The following is a 17,748-nucleotide window of genomic DNA, read 5'->3' on the forward strand; positions in this document are numbered from 1 at the left end:
AGTCAGAAAGGTGGGTTCAGTGACTAACCCGTATTTATGAAAGATGTTACAGAAATGCAAGTCTTTTCTTTAAAAATATCCAGACTTGTGCAATTTGCAATTTCCCTCACCACACTACTGTCCTTTCCCAATTTCATTTTGCAGGTCTGTTTCCCTTATCATAAGACATGTAAGTTCCATGCCTTCTCCTATATTTACTGGTTTGAACGTGTGTGCGTAGTTTATTCCCAAAATTAAAATGTTGCATGACAAGAATTACGCAACGCATGCTGAAGTTCTTGGAACAACTAATGAATTCAACAAGAGGACAGAGATGACAAATTAGTTCTCTTCATGCCCCAAAATGAGTTTAAAGCTCTACATTAATTGTATATCCCATTGCTAACTTCTGAGTCAGCAGCGCCCTATTCTGCATGTCAGAAATTGTTCAATTTGTCTTTGCAATGAAGTTCCTGTAAACATTAAAAAGATTCCTTCTGGAATTCATGGTACTAGCACCAACGCTTATCAAGCAGCTTGGGTTGGGACCCACTGCAGTCAACATCCAATGTACTTGAACATTGGTACATTGCTTCAGCTGGGGGATGAAAAGGATCAGTTGTCTAGTGGATGCTGAATGTAATTCTACTACCATGTGATCAGTTGTGATCATAAATCAGTTTCTTTCAGATCCCTGCAATTAGTGTGAAAACAACTCAGTTTGTTGGACTGAATTTGAAGATTCTTTCCTGTACAGATTCTTGCTTGTAGCAAGTATTTATTGAGACTTCAGAACTACAGTATTAGAGCTTTATCTCTGCTCCGTGCAAGCCGCAGAGCCTTACAAAGTACTATTTGCTAATTTAACCCAAGATATTTGGCCTTTCTTATCTTGTGGGTGTATCTCAACTCATTTTTCCACCAATTTCTATTGATGCCAAGAAATCTAGGCACACTTTTGGTAATGTGTCCAGCGCTTAATATAAAAAAGGATAGCAAGAGCTTTTATAAATATATAAAAAGGAAGAGGCTGGCTAGGGTGAACGTTGGACCCTTAGAGGATGAGAGGGGGGACTTAGTGGTAGGGGATGGGGAAATGGCTGAGGTCTTGAATAACTTTTTTGTTTCGGTCTTCACGGAGGAGGACGTGAATAATTTGCCGGGTGTTAGCGATGGAAAGGTGGTAGGACTGGAGGGTCTCAATGACATTACTGTTACTAGAGAGGCGGTGCTCGACAGACTGGAGGGACTGATTGTGGACAAGTCCCCAGGACTGGATGGAATGCATCCGAGGGTTCTGAAAGAAATGGCGGAGGTGATAGTGGATGCCTTGGTGGTTATTTTCCAAATGTCGCTGGATTCCGGGGAAGTGCCGGAAGATTGGAAAACGGCTAATGTTACGCTGTTGTTTAAGAAAGGTGGCAGGCAAAGGGCAGGGAATTATAGGCTGGTTAGTTTAATGTCTGTTGTAGGTAAAATGTTAGAATCCGTCATCAAGGAGGAAATAGCGAGGCATCTTGAGGGGAATTGCTTGATAGAACCGACGCAGCACGGTTTCATTAAGGGGAAGTTGTGTCTGACAAATTTATTGGAGTTCTATGCGGATGTGTCTAGGGCGGTGGATAGAGGAGAGCCGGTGGATGTGGTGTTTCTTGATTTTCAGAAGGCGTTTGACAAGGTACCTCACAAGAGGTTATTGCAGAAGGTAAGGGGGCATGGAGTTGGGGGTAGGGTGTTAGCGTGGATAGAGGATTGGTTGTCAAATAGGAGGCAGAGAGTGGGGGTTAATGGATGCTATTCGGATTGGCGGTTGGTGACTAGTGGAGTGCCCCAGGGGTCGGTGCTGGGGCCTCAGCTATTTACCATTTATATTGATGATCTGGAGGAGGGAACCGAGTGTATGGTGTCAAAAGTTGCTGATGACACCAAGATTGGTGGAACGGCAAATTGCGCGGAGGGTGTGGAGAGTCTGCAGAAGGATCTAGATAGGCTGGGCAAATGGGCCAGGAACTGGCAAATGGAATTTAATGTTGGCAAGTGTGAGGTGGTCCACTTTGGTAGGAAGAATGGTAGGAAGGACTATTACTTACGTGGCGAAAAACTGCAGCAGGCGACGGTGCAGAGGGACCTCGGGGTCCTTGTGCATGAGTCGCAAAAACCCAGCCTGCAGGTGCAGCAGGTGGTCAGGAAGGCGAATGGGATGCTGGCCTTCATAGCGAGGGGGATTGAATATAAAAGTAGGGAGGTCTTGCTGCAGCTGTATAGGGCATTGGTGAGGCCGCAGCTGGAGTACTGTGTGCAGTTTTGGTCGCCGCACTTATACAAGGATATTTTGGCCTTGGAGGGAGTGCAGAGGAGGTTTACTAGGCTGATACCAGAGTTGAGGGGGTTGAGCTATGAGGAGAGGCTGAATAAACTAGGCTTGTACTCGTTAGAGTTTAGAAGAATGAGGGGAGATCTCATTGAGACATATAAGATGATGAATGGGATGGATAAGATAGAGGTAGAGAGACTCTTCCCACTCAGAAAGGACAGTAGGACTAGGGGGCACAGCCTCAAGATAAGGGGGGGGACGGTTTAGAACGGAGTTGAGGAAGAACTTCTTCACTCAAAGGGTGGTGAATCTCTGGAATTCTCTGCCCGTTGAAGTGGTGGAGGCTACCTCGCTAAATATTTTTAAGACGCGGGTTGATGGGTTTTTGATAAGAGAGGGGATTAAGGGTTATGGGGAGAGGGCGGGAATGTGGAACTGAGCCACGACAGATCAGCCATGATCTTATTGAATGGCGGGGCAGGCTCGAAGGGCTGGATGGCCTACTCCTCCTATTTCTTATGTTCTTAAATCAAAAGGCAGACAATTTTGAAGTTAGAAACATTTCTTATACTTTCACAAGCTCTCGTTCCAACCTTTGGGATAAAGTGCCACTTGGACCTTGAGCCGTGGGGGTTAAATGCCACTTGGATTTTAAGTTATATTACACAAGTTTAAAACGCACGTTTAAATGATGTTCATATAGTCTAGTCATGTATTAAAACAATAAACAATCTATTTAAGTCAAGACCCTGAAAAATAAAAACATGCAATTCACAGAGCAAAGCTAAGTCTTTGAAAGCAATGGTGTTTAGTCACCTTGAATTTCTTAGCATTGTGGAGCTCAATTAAAGCACTTTTTCTTGGACAATCGAGCCTGTTTTTTATCTCAGTAATTTCAAATTGATTCCACCCTACAGTCTATCAGACACCTAGTGAGCCAAACACATCGTTTTGGGTCAAATTGGAATTATTCCTCTCCTTAACCAAGCCTATAATTAATTGCATGTCAAATAAAGCTTGTTACAGAATTCTCAACTTTGATCACTTACTTTTTAACTGCTTGTGGATTTGGAGATATCATTAGCTTAAGAAAGAGGCAGTAAGACTTTAGAGTGAGTTAACATTCACAATTCAAACTGCGCTTGCATGGAGAATGAGAACTGAAATTCAATTTTTTTAAAATTTCATGCAAAGGGGATCACTTATTTGCAGACTGTTAGTCATAAAGGTTTACAGCATGGAAACAGGCCCATTGGCCCAACTTGTCCATGCCACCCTTTTTTTTAAACCACTAAGCCCACTAACCACAGTTGCCCATGTTTGGCCCATATCCCTCTATAGCCATCTTATCCATGTAACTGTCTAAACACGTTTTAAATGACAAAAATTATACCTGCCTCTACTACTACCTCTGGTAGCTTGTTCCAGACACTCACCGTCCTCTGTGAAAAAATTGCCCCCTGGACCCTTTTGTACCTCTCCCCTCTCACCTTAAACCTATGCCCTCTAGCTTAAGACTCCCCTACCTTTGGGAAAAGATATTGACTATCTAGCTGATTTATGCCTGTCATCATTTTATAGACCTACATAAGATCACTTCTAAGCCTCCTGCACTCCAGAGGAAAATAGTCCCAGTCTATTTAGCCTCTCCTTTATAACTCAAACCATCAAGTCCTAGTAGCATCCTAATAAATCTTTTCTGCACTCTTTCTAGTTTAATAATATCCTTTCTATAATAGGGTGACCAGAACTGTACACTGTATTCCAAATGTGGCCTCACCAATGTCTTGTACAACTTCAACAAGATATCCCAACTTCTGTATTCAATGTTCTGATCAATGAAACCAAGTGTGTTGAATGCCTTCTTCATCACTCTGTCCGCCTGTGACTTTTATAAGGAGTTATGAACCTGTACCCCTGGACCTCTTTGTTCTATAACTCTCCCCAACACCCTACCATTAACTGAGTAAGTCCTGCCCTGGTCCGACCTATAAAATGCATCACCTTGCATGCACTTATCTAAATTAAACTCCACCTGCCATTCGTCAGTCCACTAGCCCAATTGATCAAGATCCGACTGCAATCCTCGATCACCTCCTTCATTGTCCACTATGCCGTCAATCTTGGTGTCATCTGCAAAATTACTAACCATGCCTCCTATATTTTCATCCAAATCATTAATGTAAATGACAAATAACAGTGGACCCAGCACTGATCCCTGAGGCACATCACTGGTCACAGGCCTCCAATTTGAAAAACAACCCCCCTACAACCAGCCAATTTTATATCCATTTGACTACCTCACCCTAGATCCTGTGAGATTTAACCTTATGCAACAACCTACAATGCGGTACCTTGTCAAAGGCCTTGCTAAAGTCCACGTAGACAACATCAACTGCACTGTCCTCATCGACCGCCTTGGTTATCTCTTCAAAAAACTCAAGCAAATTTTTGAGACATGATTTCCACTTTCAAAGCCATGCTGACTGCCTCTAATCAGCCCTTTCTTTAAATGCCTGTAGATCCTGTCTCTTAGTATACCTTCTAACAACTTACCCAATACAGATATGAAACTCACTGGTTTTTTGTTCCCAGGCTTTTATCTGAAGCCCTTTTTAAACAAAAGCACAACATATGCACCCTCCAGTCTTCAGGCATCTCACCTGTGGCTGTCAATGATTCAAATATCTCTGCTCATGGACATTCAATTTCTCCTTAGCCACCCACAACATCCTGGGATACACTTCAAGTCTCTGGGATTTATCTACCTTGATGTGCTTCAAGACATACAGCACCACCACCTCTGTTACATGTACACTCCTCAAGACATCACAGTTTATTCCCCCAAGTTCCCTCACATCCAACCCTTTCTCAATGTCAAGTACTGATGAGAAATTTAGGATCCCACCTATCTTTTGTTGATCGTTAAGAGGCCCTCCTCCTTCTCTAGTTGATCTTTTTTCCTTTATGTAGTTGTAGAATCTCTTTGGATTCTCCTTTGCCTTGTCTGCCAAAGCAATCTCATGCCCCTTTTTGCCCTTCTGATTTCTCTCTCCGCTCTACTCCTACTCCCGCTATACTCTTCAAGGGATCCACTTGATCCCAGCTGCCTATGCATGTCATATGCCTCTTCCTTTAATTTGACCAGGGCCTCAATATCCAGGGTTTCCTACTTCCACCAGCCTTGCCCTTCACTCTAAAAGGAATGTACTTCCCCTGAACCCTGGTTAATACATTTCTGAAAGCCTCCCACTTATCAGATATTCCTTTGCTTGCCAACAGACTCCCCCAGTTAACTTTTTAGAAAGGTTCCGTCTGATACCATCGAAATTGGCCTTGCCCCAATTTAGAATTTTAACTTCTGGGCCCGATCTATCATTCTTCATATCTATTTTAAAACTAATGGAATTATGGTCACTGGTCCCAAAGTGATCCCTCACTAACACTTCTGTTACTGCCCTTCCTTATTTTCCAAGAGGAGGTCAAGTTTTGTCATTTGTCTAGACGGGCCATCCACCTACTGAATGAGAAATTCCTCTAAATATACTCAACAAATTTCTCTCCATCCAAGCCTCTAATATTATGGCTGTCCCAGTCAATATTGTTGAAGAAATTGAAAAATTTGCTGTTTAAAGATAATTTAAATTTGCAGACGTGCAGAGAATGGAGAGGATACAACAGAATGGAGACTGAGACAAGGTGTGAAAGCAAGATTTAATGGGGTCGAGTTTAATTTTGGAGTGATAAACAGATGGAGCACACCAGGAGGCTCAGACATACCCACATTGAAGAAGTGGCAGCTACGATTTAGAGGCACAGGTTTCATTTACACCGGGTCAGCAAGCTGTGGGACAGCAAATGAGCACCCTGATGCAGTTCACTGGATTAAGTCTGGCCAATATCAGCCACCATCAAAGTGACTGCAAGGTTGTAGATGGGATCTTGAAGACAGCCCAAGATGTCTTTGTGAGGCCTTCCGTTGGAGTAGTTGTGTTTTTATTTTTGTTTGCTCATTTTTAAATTGAGTCTGACTTTCACGTTAACATTTGTCATGCCAATTAGATAAAAATATTTTGGGACGTGAGGCACGACTGGCATTGCTAAATCAGTTGTTTAGGATCAAGGGCTTAGTTTTTCCACTTGACCTTTTGTTCTCACTATGTTTGTTGAGTGGGCAAGAATGGAAAATGGGTGAGAGTTCCAGTCAGTTGGACTTTCACTCTCTGCACTGATTCTGAATTTCTGCAGGTGCGACCAGTGGCATATCAAGTTCCTCATGTCGGCAGCGGTTTCATTTTAATATTTAACTGGGGAAATGTGAATTCCTGCACACTGCTTCCAACGTTAAAGCATATGGGATGTTGATATTTCATGGAGGTCTTTAGAGCTGTTGGAGACTTACTGATTGAAAGGAGGTGAACAAATCTACTGAGTCAATCATTTTGCAGTCATGTCTTCATTTATTCTGTTGATGCTCAGATTCTTTGTGGCAGTGATTTTTTTACATTGTTATCCTAACTTAGTGGTTTTTAAAAAAAGGCACCCTGGACAAGTTGAGCCAAAGGGCCTGATTCCATGCTGTAAACCTCTGACTCTAATGCTTAGTTATTGGCACAATGGGTTTACCTATGGGGATGGTTTTAATTGAGAAGAAATAGAGTGCCATTTAAGGAATGCACAGTTGGTAGTCTGAGGTCTCATGTGAGGTCCAAAAGCCTGTAGCTGCAGATTTGGAGGCCAGACCTGCTTGAAGAGGGGACAGTAGTTTTGATGACACTTGTATGACCTGTGAATGCCTATCCAACACATCCAACATGCTAGTCTGCTTTTAAGTGGTACTTCATTGAAAGAGAACAGGATAATCAATGGATAGCATGTCCTGACTTGTTGCATCTGATGGTAACATTGTGGTAATATTAGTGGATGAGGTCTAGATTAATGTTTTGGTGATATGAGTTCAAATCCTAGCACAGAAACTGGGAGAATTCAAATTCCATAATTTAAAAATCCTGAATAAAATGCTAGTCTCATTAATAATGATCATGAAACTGTGAGTCTGTAGTACTTTCCACCTGCTTCACTAATGTTCTTCAGAGAACAAAAATTGCCATCCTTAGCTGGTCTGCTGTTCATATGACTCCAGATCCACAGTAATGTGGTTGATTCTTAACTAACCTCTGTAAAATGGCTGAGCAAGCCACCCAATGTCGAACGGCTACAGAAAGTCAGTGTGCCCACATCACATGGACCGAAACATTTCAAAAAGGCAGCTCACCATCACCTCAAGGGTAAGTAGGGCTGGCCTTGACTGCAATGCTCACGTCCCATTCAACAAAAACACCACCTACCATGTCTGCAAACATTGTTACACCTACCTGGCAATGACAATATGGATGTAAACCAAGCTCTTCCACTTGATTTAAAACCTGCCATTTGCTGTTTAGATGCAGACTGTACCATGAAGTGTGGGTTCATTTCTGGCTTTTAAGATATCCAGCTGATGTCTCTGAGTGTGACAAAACTGGCACTGGTCAAGAGTATCATTGTGATGCTGAGCTGGTAACTTGTACCTTGGATAGCCACAATGGGATTTGTTCTAAATAGATAGTGAAGTTAATTAGAGACTAATGACAGTTTCTTCAGATTGGCAGCAGGTTTGGCTGTTATCACAGGGTTAGAAAAATCGGCAGGATATGATTTTTTAATTCTTTTCTAGTTGTATTTTTTAAAAGTTGCTGAACTATGATTTGGTTTTTTAACAATGTGCAGTGTCTACAATGTCAGACACATTCCAAGCATTGATGGTAGTAGAGAGATTGACCTGACCTTATGATTGATGGTGAACATTGAACTCTCAACACCTTACTGATTGTTTACTATAATGATTGTTTGGAAGAAATATTATTATTTTTCTAGCTTTGCTGCAAAACTGTGGTGATTTTTCTTTGTAAAAACACCTTGTAGATGGAAGCTGTAAGAATGCAGTTTTCAATATGGCTGAGCAGTTTATTTTTCCACCTGTTTCTATTGCAGGCAGCACAACATGGTTTAAATCTGTGGTTTTGTGTTATTGTATAGAAGTGGTTGTAATTGTTGATTTTTGCTTCTTTTGCTGGTGAAAGATGACTGGTTATGTTAAGACTTGCATTTATGTAGCAAATCTGTTAAACTCTGTGAGTGTTTGTACATGGGTGAACTTGGCACTATTTTTGTACATAACAACAGGATTCCACAAGCACTGATTAGTTGTTATATTGGCAGTGTTTGTTGAGAGAGAAATATTTGCCACAACACCAGAATTTTTTAATCTTTGAAAAGTGCCAGGGAATCTTTAATATTGACTGTCTGGGCCTCATTTTAACATTAGCAGGAAGAAAACTGCTGATGCTGGACAATGTTGCAAATACTAGCAGATCTGATCATAGCTGTGGAGAGAAAAACAGAACGAGTGTTTTAAATTGATGAAAGGTCACTGATATGAAATATTAAATCTGTTTAGCACTCCACCAATGCCACCTGACCTGCTAACTATTTCCAACATTTTTTTCTTTTTAACCTTGAATTAGTATCTCATCTGAATGGTGGTGCCTCTGAACAATGTGCTGAAGTTGAACCACAAACTTCATTGCACAGGAACGCATCCTTAAGACTGAGCTAAACTGACAATGCTTTATGAAATGTTAATCCAGCTGTACAAGAAGTAAAATTCATGACATTTAAATGACTGATTTTGTCATGTGTCCAATCTATAATAAATTCCTTCTGTATTTTACAAGTTGCATGCAACTAAAAGGATTTTTTTAGTGACTGTTACCTCCTTTGAATGGACTTGTCAGTTCTCCAGTAACCCTTAAGTGACACATCCACGAAAGCTTATAATCCGGGTTTAAATTGGAAAAGCAGTGTGAGGTACCTGGTGCTTCAACATCTAAACTGCCAGCGGTTTAGCTGGTCAAACACCAAAGGTACAATTGAGAGTTCCTCAGCCTTGTGCCTTAATTTATTAGTTAATTAGTTTATTAATTGAGTGTTTAATTGTATTCAGGTGGTGGGCGTCAACTCTTGTGTGCCCACAAATATGAGCAGACTGAAACTGTGCTGGCTGAGTTTAGGAGTCACTTTAGAAGTTTGTAATATATGGTTCTGTGAAATGAATTTAGTAGGTGTGTAAAGATTAGGTTCCAGTTCAGTCTTTGCTCCTTCGTTATCTGAGGTATTCACGCCACATCAGGCAAAGACTGGAGTCTTCTGTGGTCTGGATATTTAAAAAAAAAAATTCTGTATGGCTAACTAAACTAAATTAATTGGCAGATTAGCTGTTCTAATCCACTGTTTCAGTCTCTCTCTTTCTTTTGGGTTTCCTGGGTAAACTATCTTTGATTTTTTAATACTACTATAAACTGAAATTGAATCTGTGTGATGACCAGAAAGTTGAAGTCATTATATAGCCAGTGACAGAATTGGAGCTTGCTATGTAATTTTCCAGAAAGGGGAAGATTGTTTTCTGGCACTTTTACTGCTCGACAGCAATAGAGTTTTGTTGTCATTTGACATGACAAATGAGTTTCATCAGAAAATGTGGCTTGATGACTTGGCAAGAAGAAACTGTTACAGTAGAAAATAGTGTTGGTTACTTTACTACTCTGTTTGTTTGATGTCCCTGCAATCTCAGAAGTTATTGCCCATGGCCTCAATGCACTGAGTGGTGTGACTATATAAAGATGTTTATTTTTTAACTGTTGTAGCATTGAGTTGCTTTGCAGCTCCTGAATGAAATGGGTGCCATGGTATTTTCTCATCAGGCTGGCATTTATTGTCCACCTTGAGCTGCCATGTGAATGTGGTGGTGGGCCTTCAAGATATGGCTTGCCAGGCCACTTCAGAGGGCAGCTAAAACAGCTACGTTGATAAGAATTAGTGGGTAATTGAGAATATTTTTCCATCCAGAGGGATCTGGAACTTGCTGTCTGAAACAAAAGTAATGACAGAAACCCTCTGTAATCTACAGGCTTATGGGCTAAGTTGTAAAGTGGGATCAGGTTACATAGCTCTTTTCTGTCTGTGACAGCCAAGAATGAACTTGAATAGCTTCCTTCTGCACTGTAAATTTTCAGTGTATCCACGTGAGAGTGGAATCATACGTTGGCCAGACTGAGTAAGGATCACAGATTTCCTTCCTTAAAGGACGTTGATGAACAAGTTGGAGTTCCATGACAATCTCACACCTTCATGAACACTTATTTTTAAGAAAACTCAAATTCTACAACTGCCATGGTGGGATTTGGGCTGATTCTCTTGATTATCAGTCTCGGCTCTGGGTTGTTTATCCAGCAGTCCTGCCACATCCAGTCATGTATGGTGGTGTACAGTTAAACACAGTAAAAAGTCTGACAACACCAGGTTTTAGTCCAACCGATTTATTTGATAGTAAACGCATAAGCTTTCGGGGTTAGTCCCTTCGTCAGGTGAATGGGACTAACCCCGAAAGCTTGTGCGTTTACTATCAAATAAATCGGTTGGACTAAAACCTGGTGTTGTCAGACTTTTTACTGTTTACGCCAGTCCAACGCCGGCATACCCACATCATGGTGTACAGTTAAACAACAGGCAGCACAGTGGTTAGCACTGCTGCCTGGGATTCTGGCCTCAGGTCACTGTCTGTGTGGAATTTGCACTTCCTGTGTCTGTGTGGATTTCCTCCGGATGCTCCAGTTTTCTCCCACAGTCCAAGATGTGCAGGTGGATTGGCCATGCTAAATTGAACCAAGTGTCGGGGCACCAGCAGGATAAATATGTGGGATTGTCGGAACAGGCCTAGATGGGATTGTGGTGGGTGCAGACTTGATGGGCCAAACGGTCTCCTTCTGCACTGTAGGGATTCTAAAAGTAAGAAGAGGAGGTTCCATTAATTTCTCCATCCTCAGTAGTGGAGGAAGTTCAGCACGACATTGCAGAGACAAGGCTGAAGCATTTGCAGTCATCTCCAGCTAGAAGTGGTTGATCTATCTTGACCTCGTCCGGAGGTCCCCAGCTTCACAGTTGCAAATTTTGAGCCAATGCAATCACTCCATGTGATATCAAAAAGTGGCTGATGACTGCATTGGATACTGTAAAGGCTATGGGCCCAGACAACAATTTGGCAGTTGTACTGAAGGCCTGTCCTCCAGAGCAAGCACTGCCCTGAGCAACGCTGTTCTCATACAGCTACAATGCTGACATGTAGCTCATGATGTGAAAAATTGTTCACGAATGTCCACAGAAAGCAGGACAAATTCTACCTGACCAATTACCACTACATCAGCTTCAACCCAGTCATCAGCAGAGGTGTCCTTGACATCGCTTTCAAGCAGCACTTACACCGCAATTACCAGCTCACAGGTGCTCAGTTTGGATTCTGCCAGACCCCTGTTGGATTCTGACCTTGTTGTAAACTTTTCCCAGATGTGGCAAAAAAGCTGAAATCACTGCCCTTAACATCAAGACATCATTTGACCAAGTGTGGCATCAAGGAGCCCATGAGACTGAGTTCTGTGATGAGTAACTCAACTCCTTACTCCCCAAATCCTGTCCACCATCTATGAAGCACAAATCAGGAGCATGACCAGTTAAAGTCAGTGAGAATTGGGAGATAATTCTCTACTGATTGGAGTCATATCTCACACTAAGCAGGTTGTGGTTGTTGGACCATAATTGTCTTACTCCCAGGATATTGTTGCAGGAACTCCTCAGTATCTAGCTCCAACTATCTTCAGCAGCTTTATCAATGACTTTACCTCCATTGTAAGATCTGAAGGAGAATGTTCACTGCTGATTGCACTGTGCTCAGTATCCTTTCCAACTTCTCAGATTGTGAAAATGTCCATATGAGCAAGACCTGGACAACCTTCACATTTGTGTTTATAAGTGGCAAGTAAGATTCAAAGCAACTGCCAGGCAATGAACATCTCCAACAAGAGAGAATGTAACCGGCTCCCCCTGACGCTGAATGAAATTGCCACTGCTGAACCCCACACCATCAACATCATGGAGATTACCATTGACCAGAAATTGAACTGGACTATCCATGTACAAACTGTGGCTATAAGAGCAGATCAGAGACTTAGGAGTTCTGTGTAACTCACCTCCTTCCCCCAAAGCCTGATCACCATGCACAAGGCATGATGAAATGCTTTCCATTTGTCTCAATACATGTGACTCCAAACATGCAAAAAGCTTAATACCATCCAGGACACAGCAGCCAGCTTGATCAGTGCCCTTTGCACCAAATTGGACATTCACTTCCTCCAACATCAATGCATGTTGGCAATAGGTTGTAGCATCTATAAGAAGCTGATTAAGGCTACATGAACTTCACCACCTAAAAGCACAAGGACAGCAGGTGCATGGGAACACTACACCTGCAAGTTCTTCTCCAAACTGTACACATCCTGACTTGGAACTAATATAGAGATGAATATCCTAATTTATATTTGTACGTATGTTAGCTCCAAGTTAGAATGGTGTGTGGCTTGCAGGGGAGCTTGAAGGTGGTGTGTTCCTGCGCATCTCCTGCCTTTTCCTTCTAAGTAATAGAGGCTGCTGGTTTGGAAGGAGTTGCTGCAGTATATCTTGTACAGAGTACACACTGCCAGCTACATCACAGTTCCTTCATTGTCACTGTACCAAAATCTTGGAACTTCCTTCCCAATAGCACTATAAATGTACTTGCAGCAGATGTATTGCAATAGTTCAAGAAGGCAGCTTCAAGGGCAATTACGGAAGGGAACCAAGTGTTGGCCTTGCCAGTGACTCTCATGTCCTGTGAAAGAATTTTTAAAAATGCTACTCAAAACAATGGTGGAAGCTTATTCCATAAATAGTTTTAAAAGGGAGTTGGAAAGGAAAGGATTAAAAATTAGAAGTTTACAGCCAACAAATGAGGCTGTGGGACTGAGCACGACTGCTTTTTCACAAAACCAGCAGATGAATGAAGAGATTTGTGAATAGATAAGCAATTAGTGGAAGGATAGAGGAGGAATTACATTTGTGCATATTCAGCTGTTGGACAGCTAAAGTGGTAGAAGTCAGTAAGGCAATAAATAGTGAATTAAACTCACTGCCACTTCTCTTCCAGTGAGTAGTAGACAGGTGCACACTCTTGCAAATACCATTAACACTTTACACATGGATTTAACTGTAGTGGACTCTTAGCTCACGTTTGAGGACAAGAATGAGTGACAAGAATGTCTTAAGACATGTCTAAGAATATCTAAGAAAGTGTGGTGGAGTAAGGGAGAAATTGGAAGAGGTCAGAGTAGCAACGTGAGAAAATGAATAGAAGATATGGACATTTACTGCAGGTAAAGAGAGGTGCAGGGTGTATGTATTATTGAATTTAAAAAAATGGGGTGAAATTCAAAATGAAAGGAAACGTGAAGAAAGGTATAACCTAGATTTCATGTGAAACCATATTGGATCAGGTTTCAAAATTTCCATTGTGAATGTCAGTAAATATGCAGTGACAGGCATTGTTTCATAAGATAATGGTTTCCAATCTGTTAATTCATAATTACTGTCTCTTCTGTCATGTTAATGCTCTGCAATTAAACTGAGTGCCCTCTCCAGAGTGGAGGCCTGAGCAAAATTTATAGAGATCCTGGACTGTGTGAACATCTCAGTAACCTCAGCTGAGTTCAAAGAAATGCAAAACACCATATTTGGATTGGTTTCAGGTGTTGCTGGAAAGACTGTGTATTTGGACATCAGTCTGCCTTTGGGCTCCACTGCAGATTTCTTTGTCAGGAATTACTGCCTTAGTCCAATTCTTCTGAGATAACCACAACCGAGTGTAGGGTGTCGAAATTTGCTGATGACGCCAAAATTGGTGGAAAGGCAAATTGTGCGGAGGGTGGGGAGAGTCTACAGAAGGATCTAGATAGGCTGGGCGAATGGGCCAGGAAACGGCAAATGGAATTTAATGTTGGCAAGTGCGAGGTGGTCCACTATGGTAGGAAGGATTATTACTTACGTGGAGAAAAACTGCAGCAGGCGATGGTGCAGAGGGACCTCGGGGTCCTTGTGCATGAGTCGCAAAAACCCAGCTTGCAGGTGCAGCAGGTGGTCAGGAAGGCAAATGGGATGCTGGCCTTCATCGTGAGGGGGATTGAATATAAAAGTAGGGAGGTCTTGCTGCGGCTGTATAGGGCATTGGTGAGGCCACAGCTGGAGTACTGTGTGCAGTTTTGGGCGCCATACTTACGCAAGGATATTTTGGCCTTGGAGGGAGTGCAGAGGAGGTTTACTAGGCTGATGCCAGAGTTGAGAGGGTTGAGCTATGAGGAGAGGCTGAATAAATTAGGCTTGTACTCGTTAGAGTTTAGAAGAATGAGGGGTGATCTCATTGAGACGTATAAGATGATGAATGGGATGGATAGAATAGAGGTGGAGAGACTCTTCCCGCTCGGAAAGGATAGTAGGACTAGGGGGCACAGCCTCAAGATAAAGGGGGGGCGGTTTAGAACGGAGTTGAGGAGGAACTTCTTCACTCAAAGGGTGGTGAATCTCTGGAATTCTCTGCCCGTTGAAGTGGTGGAGGCTACCTCGCTAAATATTTTTAAGACGCAGGTTGATGGGTTTTTGATAAGAGAGGGGATTAAGGGTTATGGGGGCAGGAATGTGGAACTGAGCCACGACAGATCAGCCATGATCTTATTGAATGGCGGGGCAGGCTCGAAGGGCTAGTTGGCCTACTCCTGCTCCTATTTCTTATGTTCTTATGTTCTTACAAGGCAGTGGAGCTTTCAGGAGGAGGCACAGCAGAGGACTTGCCCATGGAGAAGCTCTGCACTGAAATGGAATCTTACACATTTGGTTCTCTTTTTCATATTGCTGCTAACCAGCCATATTGGCTGAAAATAAGCAAACTAGCTCACTGCAGAAAACAAACTCTCTTCACCCACACTTTAGACACATCAGATCTATCTGTTGGACACTCATCAGTGAGTGAATGAGCATACTATGGTAAGAAATTGTGTCTGTTAGTTGATATATAATTTGGTTTCCAGGTCCCTAACCTCATCAGTGTTGGCCATAACTGTATACCTGTAATTGCCGTAGCAGTTTATCAGAACTTGATCTTACCTCAGAATTCCAGCAGGTTATTATTGTCAGTTTGAGGAAGCATGACCCCAGATTCGCAAGCTAAGTAACTATGCCTTTTCGATTAGGGCTACAGAACATTGATTTTGTTAACGTACTTTAGCCACAGTTTTGAAAAGTAAATGGAGTTCCAAGTCTAATTTTTTTCTCCTATTTTGACAGTGGAGGTGCTGGTGGCGAGAAAATGGACAACTCTCTCCTCAGAGGGGATCTCATTGCAGCAGGCCTGCACGAGAGGTAGTATTTATTATTACGTTTCCAGAAAATAACTATTATTGCTTGCAAGTAATTTCTCTACAGTGTGATCTTCATTCATGTTTCTTTATCTTCCCCTACTGTTCAGATGCCCACCCATCAAATGTTACCTAATGGAACAAGTACAATTAATTGTGCATTTTCTGATGAAACATTGAGTGTACATTTCTTTGTTATGCAATAGCTAGCCAATGGGGAACTTGCTTTGCAAAATGTCATTGGAGATGGAGACTGTGTGTTAATTCAGGAACAGTGGCACAGGGATTAGCATTGTTGCCTCACAGCCCCAGGGACCCGAGTTCAATTCCTGGCTCCACACTGTGTGGAGTTTGCGCATTCTATCCTTGTCTGTGTGGGTTTCCTCCCACAGTCCAAAGATGTGCAGATTAGGTTGATTGGTCATGCTAAATTGACCCTAATGTCAGGTGGTTAGTAGGGTAAATAAATAGGGTTATGGGGATTGTGAAAGGTGCAGACTTGATGGGCCGAATGGCTGCCTGCCTTCTGCACTGTGGGTATTCTGTGAACTAGGGAACCTTGTCTATTGTCTTAGCTGCGTACCTTGCCACAAGAGTCACTTGTGACTACAGTTTCATTTATCTTTGGCTGATATTTTTATATGATACCATACAGTGAATCAGGGGTCTGAGTAGGAAATAGTTGGGCACTGATAACATGCCTGGGAGTTGGAGATGATATATGAATTGAAATTCTGCAGCGTTTTTATTAACTTGAATAATGAAGTTTTTCCAGAGCGCTTTATATCATTTCAACTAGTCCCTTAATTTCATAGGCAAATACTCTCTCACCCTTTGCAAATAGCAAGGCCCGAGAAAATGGGAATGAAGAATAGGAAGTTAGTCTATTCACTTAAACAAAGAGAGCTAGCAATACTCCAGCAGATCAGGCTGTGGAGAGAAACAGAATTAATGTTACAGGTTGCTGATGTTTTGTCGGAACTGAAAAAGTTGAAGACTCACCAGATTTGAAGCCTGTTCAGAAGCAGGGAAGGGGGAAGGAAACAAAAGGAAAAGTCTGTGACAATATGGAAGGCAGGAAAGATTAAATGATAAGAGATGATGGTATCAGGCTAATGGGATGGTAATGAGACAAATTAAGAAAGAAAATATGGGCCTTGTTGAGGTACAAGTAAAATTAGCAGCATCATACTAACAGCTCCTGTCCGGTAAATAAGAGGCAAAGGTTATGACTCAATGTTGAATCTGATAGGCTGTGAGAAGTGTCTGTTTGAAAGATGAGCTGTTGTTTCTTAAGCTTGCAGTGAGCATCATTGGCTTAGTCCAGGCAGCTGTGGGAAATATGGAGACGGATCAGAGAAATAAGATGTCCTTGACATGAGAGAGAAGACAGGACCAAGTTTTAACATCCCAAGTGATGAAAGGCATCTTTAGAACAAAAACAGTACAGCTCACCAAGTCTGTGCTGACACATGTCTTTCTAATCTAATATTTTCTTGCCTTCACCTGGTCCATATCCTTCTTTCTTGCCTATTCATGTATCTATCCAGATGCCTCTTGAATGTTGTTATAGAATCTGTTTCTGCCATCTCCTCTGGCAGTGCTTTCCAGGCATTCACCTCCACCATGTGAAAAATGTGCTCCTCACATCTCTTGAACTTTCCCTCTCTCTCGCTCTCAACCTATGCCCCCGAATAATTGACCCTTCGACCCTAGGCAAAAGACTCTGACTATCCACTCTATCCAAACCTGTCATAATCTTGTAAAGCTCTATTAGGTCCCTCTCTCATCCTCCATTCTTTCTTTTTAGTCCATATCCTTCAAACCAGGCAACGTCCTGGTAAATCTCTCCTGCACCCTTTCCGATGCATTAACATCTTTCCGGCAGTGTGATGATTAGAATTGTACGCAATACTCCAAATGTGGCCTAACCAAACTAACCAAACTCTTATACAGCTGCAACACGATTTTCCAATTCCTTACTCACTGCTGTGACCAATGAAGGCTGGCATACCTGAATTGCCACCTTCAGGGAACTGTGGATTGACACGCCTAGATCCCTCTGTGTGCTAATATTTCTAAGGG

General features: G+C 42.1%; 1 protein-coding gene across 2 annotated transcripts in view; it reads left to right on the forward strand.

Annotated features, from left to right (window-relative positions):
* klhl13 (kelch-like family member 13) overlaps positions 1 to 17,748 on the forward strand; it is a 245,933-nt gene that overhangs the window by 54,753 nt on the left and 173,432 nt on the right. For both annotated transcript variants that reach the window (XM_080187352.1, XM_080187351.1), the window contains exon 2: positions 15,593 to 15,667. In XM_080187352.1, the coding sequence (XP_080043478.1) occupies positions 15,615 to 15,667 (53 nt within the window). In that variant the 5' untranslated portion in view covers positions 15,593 to 15,614. The remainder of the gene's footprint in view (positions 1 to 15,592; positions 15,668 to 17,748) is intronic.

The sequence above is a fragment of the Carcharhinus amblyrhynchos genome, chromosome 4, assembly GCF_965287045.1.
Source record: "Carcharhinus amblyrhynchos chromosome 4, sCarAmb.v2.hapA, whole genome shotgun sequence".
Taxonomy (NCBI): Eukaryota; Metazoa; Chordata; class Chondrichthyes; order Carcharhiniformes; family Carcharhinidae; genus Carcharhinus; species Carcharhinus amblyrhynchos.